Raw genomic sequence first — 13,665 nt, 5'->3', positions numbered from 1 at the left:
GCCAGGGCCTCAGCCAGCTTTGGATAGCTCTCAAGGAGGAGGATGACTACGGTGTAAGATCTTATCCCACTTTTCTCCTTGTAGTTCAGCTAGTCAAGTTTCTCAGATGATGGTGATAAGTGTAGAATTGCCATAGATTGTCAATCAAGGTTCCTTAAATCTTTTTAGCCAATCCAGTCTGCACTGTCTTCCAGCAGCCAGACAGGTTTTTCCATTGTACTGCGTACGTTTCTCTTTCATGAATTTTGTATAATTAGTTGCTAGTTAAGAACATGGTAGTTACATGCCTTTGGCCTGGTCATGGTTAGGGATCAGAAGTCTTGAGGGAGGGTTTGCAGATATTCTTTAATCTGTAAATTATTACCAGCTCCAGAAACTTGAGAAACTCTGTAATAGGGCATTAAAAAACCACAAAGGTGAAACCCAGCCCGTATTAAAGTCAATGAGAGTTGCCACTGCCTCCAATGGTGCCAGGATTTCACCCAAAATGTCACATTCACTTTCTGGTTTGGATTTATTTTCAGAGGAATGAGACAGGAGATTACTTGCTTTAAACATCTGTTACTGCTTGACTAAGGCAAGGCAGTCACTTCTTAAACTGTGGGACAATTGGTAAGGCAGGTTGGTGATCTGCATTCTGCCCTTTTGGCATATGTAGGCTGAATGTTTAGTAAAAGCTGCTACAATGCCAAATTTGTTTGAAGTGCCCATCTCTGGTGGTTGGAGGGCTGCGCATGCTAACTGACTTACAGTCACCTGTCTGAGACTTGTCCTACATTTTATTTTTCCCCTGGTCAGTATTACTATGGATTTAGATTTAAAATCTAATGTAAACAGCAAAGAGCAGACACAAACAAGAGGGTTCCCACTCATCTCTGCAGTCCCTTAGCAGTCTTAAAGCTTTCGAGCAAGCTGTAATGCAGCTACCTGTCTAGGCTTATCATGGCAATCAAGGAGGAAAGAGGTGATAACCACATGACTCAGTCCATGCTAAACTTAGTATCTAAATAATCCTCCAGAACAGCGGTTCTCAAACTTTAGCAACCTGAAGACCCCCATTTTGATTTAAAAATTTTTGGGGACCTCCAAATCCCCTGTTCAGCCCCAGGCTCCGCCCCCACTCCACCCCTTCCCCCAAGACTCCACCCCTGCCCCACCTCTTCCCGCCCCCCACTCACTCCATCCTCCCCTCCCCCCATCACTCGCTCTCCCCCACCCTCACTTACTTTCACCAGGCTGGGCACGGGGTTGGGATGCAGGAGGCGGTGCGGGTTCTGGGATGGAGTTTGGGCGCGGGTTGTGGGTTCTGGGATAGGGCAAGGGGTTGGAGTGTGGGTTCCTGCCGGGTGGTGCTTACCTTGGATGGCTTCCGAAAGCAACAGCTCCTAGGTGTGTGTGGGGGAGCAGGAGATCTCCGCGTGCTGCCCCTGCCCGCAGGCCAATGGGAGCTGTGGAGTCAGCGCTCGGGGTGAAGGAAGCATGCGGAGACCCACTGCGCCTCCCCCCCTGTCCCCCCTACCAGGGGCACAGGGACATACTGGCTGCTTCCAGGAGCAGCATGAAGCCAGGGCAGGCAGGTAACCTGCCTGAGCCCCGCTGCGCTGCTGGACTTTTAGTGCCTATAATCTTCCAGAGTGCAGGAGGTGCTGGGGAAGAAGGGGAGGAGCTGAGGGAGAGAGGGGAAGGGAGGAGTTGACTAGTGCTGCCTGCGGATCCCCTGGAGTACCCTTGGGGACCCTGAGTTCCGCGGACCCCAGTTTGAGAAATACTAGTCCAGAACATAAACCAGTCATCAGGCTCCTTAGCCATAAGGTCACCAGTTCATGAACAGTGTGTTGACACTGTGACAATTTTTACCACATATGCATCATACCTCGGCATCCCTTATTTGCTGGAATTGCTTTACAGAAGGAAAATCAGGGCTTCCTACTTTCTTCCACTCCAAATAGGGATTGGTTAGGTTGTTGTCCAGGTAGTATGTCACATACACAAGATCTTTGGAAACACAAACATGTAAAGCTCCTGATCTGGGTTTAAAAACGAAGGGTAAGACTTTCAAAAGTGCTTAAATGACTTAAGAGCCAAAGCCCCATTTTCAAAAGTGACTTCAGAGCCTGAATCTCACTGAAAGTCAATGAGACTCGGGGTAAAATGTTCACAAGTGCTTAAGACTAAATATTTTCAAGCCTGGGTCCTTAATGTTATGCTTTTAAATTCCTATCTAGGCTCCTAAATAGAAGTGTCCTGACTTTCACAGGTGCTGAAGCCCAGTAGCAACTGTTGAAGACAACACCAGCAAATCCTATACATTGTGCAATGTTCAATATCTAGATTACATCGTGATCAATCCCAGAGGGAACTCTTTGCTCAGCGAGATCTGGCTCAGGGGCTGCTGGGTTGAATAGTTTCTGAAAGGGTAGAGTTCACAGTATCCCTTAAAAGCTGGAGGCAGGTCCAACTCTGGGATCAGGATCCACAATCTTTCCTAATACAGTGCTCCCAGACCCCAGAAAATCTGGGGCTGCCAGGTAAGGAGAGATTTCTAGTCACAAATGGAATTTGCTTGGTAATATACAAATTCTAGCTGTGACCTCAGTTATAAAATGAACACTTTGGAAATGTTTAATGTGAACCTTTTCCTGGAACTCCAGTACGCAAATTCCCACACACAGCCCGTTTACCTGCATGCCTGGGGAAATGGGTAATGTTCAATGTTACGGCACTGATGTTACAGGATGTCTGGTTATCATCACTAGCGTAGATCAGTATGGTGGCCTGCCAGCTGTCTGACGGCTGTAGCTCAGCAGGAGCGTGCGCGGTGGCTAGTACACCAACAGTGTTGGTGTCGGCACTTTCGTCTTTGCTGATAATATCTGCAAAAACTTGGTTTTCCCCTGAAAGTAAAAATATATTTTTGTCACAAAAGGTAACTAGCACAGCTGTAGACCTGTGACGAGGTGAAACTCATAACTGTCTATATGCAGTGCTGAGCTATAGATTACTTGGTTATACCAGCATGAATTTGAAGTAGCACTGGTGAAGTCACTGGATTTACCTTGGCATAACTAAAAGGAGTACTTGTGGCACCTTAGAGACTAACAAATTTTTTTGACCATAAGCTTTCGTGAGCTATAGCTCACTTCATCGGCTTATGCTCAAATAAATTTGTTAGTCTCTAAGGTGTCACAAGTACTCCTTTTCTTTTTGCAAATACAGACTACCACGGCTGCTACTCTGAAACTTGGCATAACTGAAACTGCCCATGGTGTTCAGCTCTGGAAATACAGCCCTGGTTCTGCAAATCACTTCAACATACGCATAAATCTCATTTACTATGTCTGTACAGCACCTCGGTGATCTGCCAACCTGTTTGGCATTTAGGTACTACATGCCTAATAATAGTTTTAAGTCAATAAGACTTAAGCGTGTGTCTAAGAGAATCAGGGCCTAGATTAACACCTTGGCAGGAGCTCAGAAAAATTGAGAGGCCAGAGAGCTTATTAAAGAGTAATATAGCTTGAATGGACCTGGCCCGGGGGGATACCAGTCCACAAATATAAAAGGAAAGGTACTGACCGAGGTGACATATGGGGTATAAACAGAAGCAATAGGATCAATTTAGAGGGATAACAGACTGTCAGGAAAACAGCCTGACACCAAGACTGTTAATCTCCGAGGGAGAGGGGTGGAAGCACCATTCCTTGTGACACATACAACTGGACTGGACAAATTGCTAGTAAATGTGTAGGAGGGAATAACCCTGCTTTAGCAGGAAGATGGAGTAGATGACTTGTTGATAGATTTTAAGCATGTAACTTGCACGTGACTGGGGACTGGCATTTAGCGACTTAAAATAAATATTTACCATACCTAGCAGTGCCAGCAAGCCCATTACAGTCAGCACAGGCTTCCTCACCATCTGGACATGAGGTGGCTTTGTGTTGTTCATCTGAAATCGGGCAGTCAGTGTTCTCTGGGTGAAGTAATGGGGATGGTAGTTCATGAAGGCATTGTCATTACTCAGTAAAGTGTAGTTGACAGTGTTGTTGGCTTTGGAAATGAGCAGGTTTTGATGTTGGATGATTACCTGTAAAGTAATGCGAAAAACTGGCTGTCATGCTGGGGAAAAACCATTTCTTGCTGACACTCTAATGAATAGATTCCTATTTTAAAACCAACAGTCTTATTTCTGTTGAACTGCATATTCAGCATACATGATCCTGTGGCAGTTCTACATGATGGGCTGCTTCTGTCAGGGGCCACTTTAACTCATTTCCGTGCATTCGTTTACCCACTGAAAACAGCAGATTAGAGCACCCTAGCTTCATTTGGATATTGCAGTGAAGCTACAGAACTACATCTCTACCCCGATATAACGCAACCTGATATAACACAAATTTGAATATAAAGGGGTAAAGCAGTGCTCCGGGGGGGCAGGGCTGCATGCTCCGGGGATCAAAGCAAGTTCAATATAATGCGTTTTCACCTATAACGTGGTAAGATTTTTTGGCTCCTGAAGACAGCGTTATATCAGGGTAGAGGTGTAGTTTCACCCCTATGCTGCCACATGTGTGTGCAGGATGAAGAGCTGTACATGCAATGAAAGCAAAAGCATACAACATTTTGGCTTCAAAATTCATGAAGATCATCTCAGAGTGGCTTTAGTTCAGATAAGATCTCAGGTTGGCTAAAATTAGGGCATCAGTAGGATTGAAGCAGTGCATTGACTCAGATGTGTAGGATTAACCCTAGCTGTGAGAATGCACAGGGAGCAGTGGGCTCTCTGTGAGAATGCCAAGCGCTGCACAAAGGAAGAGTTCTAGACACGCTGTGTAAGCAGGAGGTGAAGGGGCTCAAGCCATGTTAGCTGTACACTGGAATTACAGACAATGGAGATAGCTCTACTAGATTTCTGAAGAGAGTTCCGTAGCAGTCCTTTCGGAAAATCTGGAGTCTTCACACCATCCCTGAGAAACTCTTTTATTAGTAGTGAAGGTTGACATACACTTCCTCAGAAAGTTGTCTTAAGTGTCCAGAGGATGGAATTATTAGCGTGGTTTAGTATTTACGTAAAGAGCTCTCACTAGAGATGTGATTTCCGCATTTTCTGTCAAAATAATGTTTCATTAGTGACCTCATTGTACTGCTTGTATAAGAATTTAGCAGCGTTTTGCCCTTATCGTTTCACCAATTATAATAATTGGGACAGTGATTAGGATCATTCATTAGTGGACCACGTATGCTATTAATTGCAATACAAGAGGTAGTCTTATGGTCTAAGTATTGGACTAGCACTCTGGGCTTACACCCGAACAGTACGAAATAACTCCACTGATCTTGGTGGAGTTGCTTTGGATTTACACGGGCATAACAAAGTGCAGGCTTTGGCCCGGTTCCAATTCCTTGCTGAGTGACCTTGGGCACACCCCTTTTATTCCTCTGTAAAATGGCGACCAATGCAACAAGGAGATAGATCAAAAGTGTAGGCCTGAGCAGAAAAGTGAAGAGTTCTGCAGGCAAATCCCCCAAATGTTTACACTTTTTGCAAGGCAATAATAAGGAGCCTGTGAAGGGGCTGAGAGGAGACGCGCTTTCTTTAAAGAGTCAGCTAAAAATGGTGTGACATAGGCAGTGACAAAGCTATCCCAAGTGTACAGTGTAGCCACAGCCGTGTTGGTCCCAGGATATTAGAGAGACATGATAATATCTTTTAGTAGCCCAACTTCTGTTGGTGAGAGAGATGAACTTTCGAGCTTACACAGAGCTCTTCTTCAGATCTGGGCAAGGTACTCAGTGACACTGCTAAATACAAGGTGGAACAGATTGAAAGGTGTTAACTACTTATGCTAAATAACCTTTCCCAGACCAGAAGAAGGGCTTTGTGTTAGCCTGAAAGCTTGTCTCTGTCCATCACAAGTATACCACAGACAGGAAGTATTTGAGAAATGAGATGTGCCAGCTCACACTTAGAGGTTTGTGCACATCCAGGGTGCAAACCCAGTCAATTTTTCAGGTCAATACTCCCATGGGCTTTGCAGGGACTTAGAAAGATCCATCAAGTTGCTCACATCTCCTCTCCAAATGTGAGGGTATGGTTCAGAAAATACCATAGGGAACATTCACAGGTTGGTACAACTGGCATGCTCCCAGGAGGAGGTGGTCTCTTCCACAGCATTGCAGTTGCCTCCATGGTTACCTAGTTCTGCACTTCCCCCCAACTCAGGGCCATATGCCCATTGCATGGTCTGACCCTTGGTGCGGACAGTAATAATGAGGTCATGTCAGCCCTCTGTGCAGAGACCTCACCCAAAGCCCAAGAACTACTGCATTAAGCAGTCAAGAAGGATATTAGTGGTGCTTAGGGCTTTCTGGGAAAGGCTGATTTTGTACAGTTGCGGGTGTATAATGCACCACAAGAAGATAGTGGCAAGCCTATTACAGGGAATGGGGGAAAGTGAGTTTACCCAATCATGCAGTAGGATTCACGGTAACAGTGTCCCCCGCACATTCTCCAGTTCTCAAAGGAGGAGGAGTTTTCATAGGGCTGTTTTCTACAGAGACACTTGGGAATGGGAAGATGAATTAACTAAAGCTGTCAAGTTAAAGCACCTGACACCCTGGTGTGAGAGCATTCAAACCTCAGGATTTAGCTTGTAATTTTTTCCTGAAGTCCATCCAGAAACCTAATAAAACATTCTTTTGGCAACACACTTGCTCTGCAGATTAGCTTATTAGATGAAGACACTAAGAGAGCATTGAGTTACCTTCACCACCATGGCTGCATAGGTCACATCAGCTCTCCACGTTTGTGGAACTGACCATCCAACCAGTGGGTCTGCTTCATCATTGTATACAGGAACCGAGGTGAAATTTGGGAACAACTTCTGAATTTGTTCCATTGCTTCTGTTTCTTGCTCTAAGATGTGAAGAGAACTTCCAGCTCCCTGTAACAACAGGAATCCCGTTTCATGCAAAGTGAGGAAGCAAAGTGTCATGTACGGTACTCTGAACAGTGGTTCTCAAACTTATTTGATTAGGCCCCCCTTCTTTGTGTCTGTAGTTGTTTATTGCCCCCCCAAGTATATATATCAATTAAAAAAAATCAACATGCAGCTCTCACTAAATATTAAAAACAGTGAAGCACTGATTCAAACAGAGCCAATGATTCATTGTAATAAGAACAAAAGCAAAATTGCGATTATGGTTGATTTGTTTACAAATAAATATGCACACGGCATCACAGCAAACGGATTGACATACAGATGGCAACGATTTTGTATAATGCTATGCAAGCTTAACAGAAATCCATCAAAATGCACAACACCATCTAAGGCCCTGGTATGGTTGGAGGAGTCAGATTTGCTAATTATTCATTGCTATGGGTAAAATGTGTGCAGTAAGGTTTTTTCCCCCTAAAGCTTCTCATGCTCCTCCTCCCCCCGAATACATTCTGTGCCCCCCCCAGGAGGGCCTGCCTCCCAGTTTGAGAACCTCTGCTCTGTAAGACAGAGCACAAGCACGTATGTCCCTGTCAGATTTGTGTGCAGTGTTGTTGTAGCTGTGTCGGTCCCAGGCTATTAGAGAGACAAAATAAGTGAGATAATATCTTTTATTGGATCTGAAGAAGAGCTCTGCGTGGCTCAAAAGCTGGTCTCTCTCACCATCAGAAGCTGGTCCAATAAAAGAGATCACTTGCCTGTCAACTTTAACATTTCTACTCTATCTGTTCAGGCAGTAGAACTGTTAACAGGTAGTCAAGAGTTATTTTCCCCCACTCTTCACCTGTGAAAGTAGCGGAAAAGTTGTTTTCAAGTGGAGACTAGACATGGAAGCATTCAGCTTGGAAGGAGATTTGTCTATTAGAACACTCTGGAATTGTTATGGTTACATACTCCAGTACAGGTAGAGCCGAATTCTGAAAGTGAACTTTATAAACCAGAGGGGCTGCACAGTCAACCGTAGCAATACATTGGATTAAGAAGAAAAGGAGTACTTGTGGCACCTTAGAGACTAAAAAATTTATTTGAGCATAAGCTTTTGTGAGCTACAGCTGTAGCTCACGAAAGCTTATGCTCAAATAAATTTGTTAGTCTCTAAGGTGCCACAAGTACTCCTTTTCTTTTTGCAGATACAGACTAACACGGCTGCTACTCTGAAACCTGTCACTGGATTAAGAAATACTCTCATATACACTTTTCTTTATTAAACAGTTAGAAGCCTTGGACTGACCTTCTTATGTAGGGCTATGTAGTCCAACCTCACACCAGTTGCTCCAGTGAAGAAGTTGGTTCCATTGTAGCAGTGATGTAGAAGACTCCAGCTGATGGGCGACTTAGGGAATGGATGGAAAGAATCTCCTGGGCCTCCAAATTTCAGTAAAGAACTAGCTTCTCTTAACCCTTCTGAGCATGCATCGTAATAATTGAGAAACCCTAGAGTCAGAACAATTATGTATACAGTAGATGGTTACAGCTTAAAATTATAATGGTGTCTTGATTCAAATTACCGAAGAGTATGGTCAGTCCTCATATTGCTGCAGCAGACTGTGAGCAATTAGAAAGTATGCACAACTAACAGCATATGATGTGTTTGAAGCCACTTTTTTCCCCTTCCTCTCTCCATTATTGATCACAACAAGGGTCTCGAAGTCCCCTCCCTTGGTTTCATACAGTCTCGGCAACAGGAAGCTCCTTTAAAGGAGCCTGGGCAAACTATCGAGGCACATATCTATTAAAACACGTGGCTTTAAAGCAGAAAAGAAAACTTCATAGCACAACTTTAGTTTATAACCAAACAATGAAAAACATGGTTGTATTGGTGTCACCCTTACTCCCCATTCCCCACTCTCATTTCTGTTTTCTCTCATGTTAAAGTCTAACATGAGATTTTATGAAATTCAGGGTAGGAATGCTATTAAAGGACATTATGTGGATCACACCTAGGGCCAATCCCTTATAAAACAGAATATACCTGTATATACCCTATTATTTATCACCCCACCTGCCCCTACCCTACTCCACTCCCACACGAATTAAATCAAGGTCAAAAGAAACAAACTTACCTTTGACACTCATTGACACATTATCGAAATCATGATGATCTGGCTCGTTCCAAGTTTCAAAATTCCATTTGGCAACATGTTCCAATCCATATCTATCTGCAAATGAAACTACCTTTCATTACTGCACGGTATGCTTCCATGTAGCAATGAATAATTCATCCTTCAGGGATAGAGCTCAGGACCAACCTGTCGTCTTCCAAACATAGTGGATTAAATTCTGCCCTTTGAAGTGCCTGTGCAGCTACCATGGATTTCAACGGCTGTGGTATTCAACGGCTGGCTCAACGGCCTGGCTCAAATGGCTGAATTTGAGCCTCTGTGACTAAAAAGTAGCTCTTTTGCTCATTCTCTGTGGCTATCAACACCAGCTTTCTTCCTGTCAACCACTGTTATCTATCTTACTCTTTACACAACCAATGTAAGGCCATACTGAATCCAAACGATCATGTTCACTACATATATACAACATGCAATGCCTACCTACATATAAATACATGGCTGCCCTTGCACAGTTCTGGTGGCTCCCGAAGCAAAGACTGAGAGGGCTACTAAAGGCCTTGAACTATTCAAAAGGTTGCTATCTGCTATAAACCACAACCATCCTTGCAGCCTTGTTCTCTTAGATGCCCCTCTTCTTCTCTCCTGACCAGAACTTTGCTAAATCATGTCAATCATGTCACTTTTTGGTCAGACTTGAAAATCCATCACTTCTTCTATTCTCATTCCTGACATTGTCATTGACTTCCAGTGTGACCCTGGGCATGTCACTTAACTTGTCGGTACCTCAGTTCACCCATCTGCAAAATGGGGGAATGGTATTTATTTTATCTACTTCCCAGGGATGTGAGAGACTTAAGAGGTTCGTTATTTGTACAGCGCTTTTAGCTGTGGGTGAACAGCACCGAGGAAGTGCTAATCCTCATGATTTCAGCCTACACAGTTTGACTTAGCCTAATTTTTAATTGGGCTAAACACTGTATTAGTTGTTTTTAGTTTTGTATTGTCTAACGTTGAGTGGTGAAAATGAAACTAATAAAAGATAAGAAGTGGAATTGGGCAAATAATTCTGAGCCTCAATTAGAACTCCTCACTCAATGGGCAGAAACTTAAATGTATTGAGCTCCATGACTTGTTTCAAGTTGTTTCAGTCACGCTCCCTTTTATGAAGCTTTTTCGAAAATTGAGTTCAAGAATTGGTATTGCTTAAATAAACGCACTCAAACCTCTCCCATTCACCCAATTGCTGCTATGCATCCTGAAATCAAGTATAAACCACAGAACTTTGGAAGAATAAAGGACTGATTATTAAACAATGATTATTTAATAACTCACCTATGTATCTCTTGGCCAGAAGTGCAATTAGGCTCCTCCATCTTATAACCTGTTTTTTGTCTTCAAAATCTGTAAAGTATCCTGAAGGGCTTCCCATCAATTCAAATCCTTAAATAAACACAAGAAGTCTAACTCCCCATTTCATGAACTGGTTTACTTTTGATTAGCTAAGGAAGTCATTGAGTCTTATTGACACTTAAGAATCTGAAACTACAAAAGACACAGGAAATTAGTTACATTAAATGGGCTACCTTTCCTGATGCCACACGCTAATTCCACACAAATAGTTACTTTGGACTTGAGGTTGTTCAAACTCATTGCTTGCCAATGAAATCAACAGTCTTAGGCGTTACCACCTCAGGTTATGAATTGGAGTGTGACTTAGAGGTATTGGAGATGTGTATAGTTGTATAGGGGTAGTGAAAGCAAGATGAATTTAGGAACGGGTCCTCTTTGGTCCTTTCTTGAGCGTATTTCAGTGAGGAGAGAGTTGATCACAGCTTCCAGGTCAGAAGTCTCAGATTAATGCCAAAGCACTTACAAGCAAAGCACTTAAGTGCTGCTTTACATTATTCCCAGTGTTCTGTGTGCAGAACTTCCATTTACATTAATGGGAATCAAATGTAAGTAGAAGAGAACTAATTTTGGACCAAAATCTGCTCTAGCAAAAGCTTTTTAGTCTGACGATTGTACATTTGATCCAACATGTTTAACTGACCAGGAAAAAGCTGTCCTTACCTGGAATGAGTTTGTTTTTCCAGAGAAGATCCATCAAGTTATCCAGACTGGTAAAGTTGTAGTGAAGTTTTCCATTTGTCACTCTAAAGAATATAGGCAATTTAAAGATACAAAACAAAGAAAATAGCTAAAGTAAGCAAGAGAGACTAAAATATTCACATGACAAAGCAGGTCCCTAACTAAATTTTGATTGTAAATTCTTCTGGCCAGCAACTGTATTACTGTTCATATAGCATGTGACACAATGGTGCAGGGCCCTGTTTTTGGTTGATCCCTAGGTGCTACAGGAAAACAACTAATAGCATTTGTTAAATAATGAAACTGTATCACTTTTATACTTAATATAAACAAAACCTTTGTCTCAAATAGATCAATTGCTTTAGTTATATAATTCACAGCAACATTTCAGTTGTTTAGAAATACATACATACATACGTACATACATACATAATTTTTTATTTATTTTTTATTCTTCCCAGATGGAAGGAGGGACAGCCGTGACCACTTTACACCTCCTTATATGTGCACAACATTCAGCAAGCATTGGCAGGTCCATACCTATGCCAGCACCCCAATCTGAACACTTGCACATAAGGATTATAATTTGCCCCACAAAATCAATTTGTCCCAGTTAATTTTGCGGGTGTAAATTAACACTCACTAACAACATTTTTCACTTCATGTGCAAAATATGCCCAGGCATATGTGTGCATTGGTTATTTTTTGTTTTGTTTTGCCTGGAGGCTGAATATTTAGTCCTGACATTTGTCTTTGGTAAATTTGAGACTTGATTTTTAAATTCGTGGAGGTTTTTAATAACAATATCTCCACTTGGTTGTTCTGGCATATACTAATTGTCCAAAAAAAGAATAACTATAATCCTATGTAACAATATTCTGAAAATGTAATTTATTGTTTCCTTGGCATAAGGCCTTCATGTGTACAAATTGATTCATACCATATTCAGAGTAACTAGTTAATTAACCATTTAGGGATAGATCACAGTACAAGAGATGAGTGTAGTGGGTGGAAATGCAAGGCAAAAAGTGGTAAACATGACAGGGAATCCAATGTTGGATACTTTAAATCACGTAGCAGGGGAAATTGTGAGATGGAACTTCTGCCTTTTTTCTTTAAATGCTCTCCTTTATGGGGCAGATTTGAATGGAGAGCCTGTAAGTTTAGTGATCCTGGAGCAGTGCATGAACTAAGCGGATTTATAAAACTACCTAGAGAAGAAAGACCAGAATGTTGGTGACCTGAAGAGGAACCAGGACTGTCAGTATAGAATCACAGACATGTAGCATTAGATGGGACTTCGTCCAGTCCCCCATGTTAAGGCAGGACCAAGTACAGCTAGACCATCCCTGACGGGTGTTTGTCTAAGCTGTTCTTAAACTCCCCAAGTGACAGGAATCCCCCAACCTCCTTTGGAAGCCTATTCCTGTACTTAATGATCCTTACCGTTAGAAAGTTTTTCCTAATATCTAACCTAAATCTTGCTACAGATCAAGCCCTTTACTACTTATCCTACCTTCAGTGGACATGGAGAACAACTGATTATTGTCCACTTTATTACAGCTGTTAACATATTTGAAGATTGTTGCCAGATCCCACCTCAAATTGGTGCAAACTATAGTAAAGACCAGAATTATCAGACACACATAAACACGACTGGTTGGGAAAGAGTCATTGCACCTCTTGTAAAGGGAAGTCCTGCCTCACCAATCTATTTGAGTTTTTTGAGGGAGACAACAAGCATGTAGACAAGGGGGATCCAGTGGATATAGTGTACTTAGATTTTCAGAAAGCCTTTGACAAGATCCCTCACCAAAGGCTCTTATGCAAAGTAAGCAGTCATGGGTGTGACGGCTTCCCCCCATAAGGCTTTACGGAAATATGTTTATAGATATATATATGACATAACTAGAATATGTTTTATGCTACATATGCCATGTAACATATCTCTGTAAAGGTTATGATCTACTGAATCTATTAATCCTATTTATATGCATGTATTATTTTTGTGGTCCAAGTTATGAATATTGGGTGTGTACTGGCTTGATTTTTAAGTAGCCTTTGAAAGCATTTAGTCAGCTTCTTGAGAAAGGAATGTGCAAGTTAAATGCCCAATCAAGAAGCACTTAACGGACAATCGATCTTGAAGATGTCAGTCCACATCTGAGCTTTCCCAGGAATGTGGCTTGGCTGGTAAGAAACTCATACATGAACATGTGACTTGCACATGTGACTCCAAAACTCCATTTTGAAGCTGGATTCTAGTCAGGGGAAGGTGGGGTATCCACCCACAGGAGAAAGTGTATTTAAACCCCTGGGAGACTCCTCCATTTTGTCTTCAGCTAGCTAAAGACAGAGCCTCTCCACCCCCAAGGATACCTGAAAGAAACTGGAACAAAGAACAGTAACTACAGGGGGTGTGAGTGATTTCTGGACCCAGACTAGCAGGAGACTAGTCTGTAAAAGGAAGCTTACTGGAACTGGTGAGGTTTTTATCTGTATTCAGTTTTATTACT

At 42.4% G+C, this 13,665-nt stretch overlaps 1 protein-coding gene across 6 annotated transcripts in view; it reads right to left on the bottom strand.

Moving 5' to 3' along the window:
* IDUA (alpha-L-iduronidase) overlaps positions 1 to 13,665 on the bottom strand; it is a 95,260-nt gene that overhangs the window by 28,825 nt on the left and 52,770 nt on the right. For 3 of the 6 annotated variants that reach the window (XM_038401907.2, XM_043514248.1, XM_043514250.1), the window contains exons 3-10: positions 11,132 to 11,214; positions 10,394 to 10,501; positions 9,062 to 9,157; positions 8,230 to 8,432; positions 6,765 to 6,944; positions 3,871 to 4,087; positions 2,682 to 2,894; positions 1,874 to 1,995 (exon numbers count right to left, since the gene is read on the bottom strand). In XM_038401907.2, coding sequence (XP_038257835.1) covers positions 1,874 to 1,995; positions 2,682 to 2,894; positions 3,871 to 4,087; positions 6,765 to 6,944; positions 8,230 to 8,432; positions 9,062 to 9,157; positions 10,394 to 10,501; positions 11,132 to 11,214 — 1,222 coding nt within the window. Of the gene's footprint in view, positions 1 to 1,873; positions 1,996 to 2,681; positions 2,895 to 3,870; positions 4,088 to 6,764; positions 6,945 to 8,229; positions 8,433 to 9,061; positions 9,158 to 10,393; positions 10,604 to 11,131; positions 11,215 to 13,665 lie in introns of those variants that run through there. The other 3 variants (XM_043514252.1, XM_043514249.1, XM_043514251.1) reach the window with 3 other exon arrangements.

This window comes from Dermochelys coriacea, chromosome 5 (assembly GCF_009764565.3).
Source record: "Dermochelys coriacea isolate rDerCor1 chromosome 5, rDerCor1.pri.v4, whole genome shotgun sequence".
NCBI classification, from domain to species: Eukaryota; Metazoa; Chordata; order Testudines; family Dermochelyidae; genus Dermochelys; species Dermochelys coriacea.
This window is presented reverse-complemented; position numbering and strand designations above follow the sequence as displayed.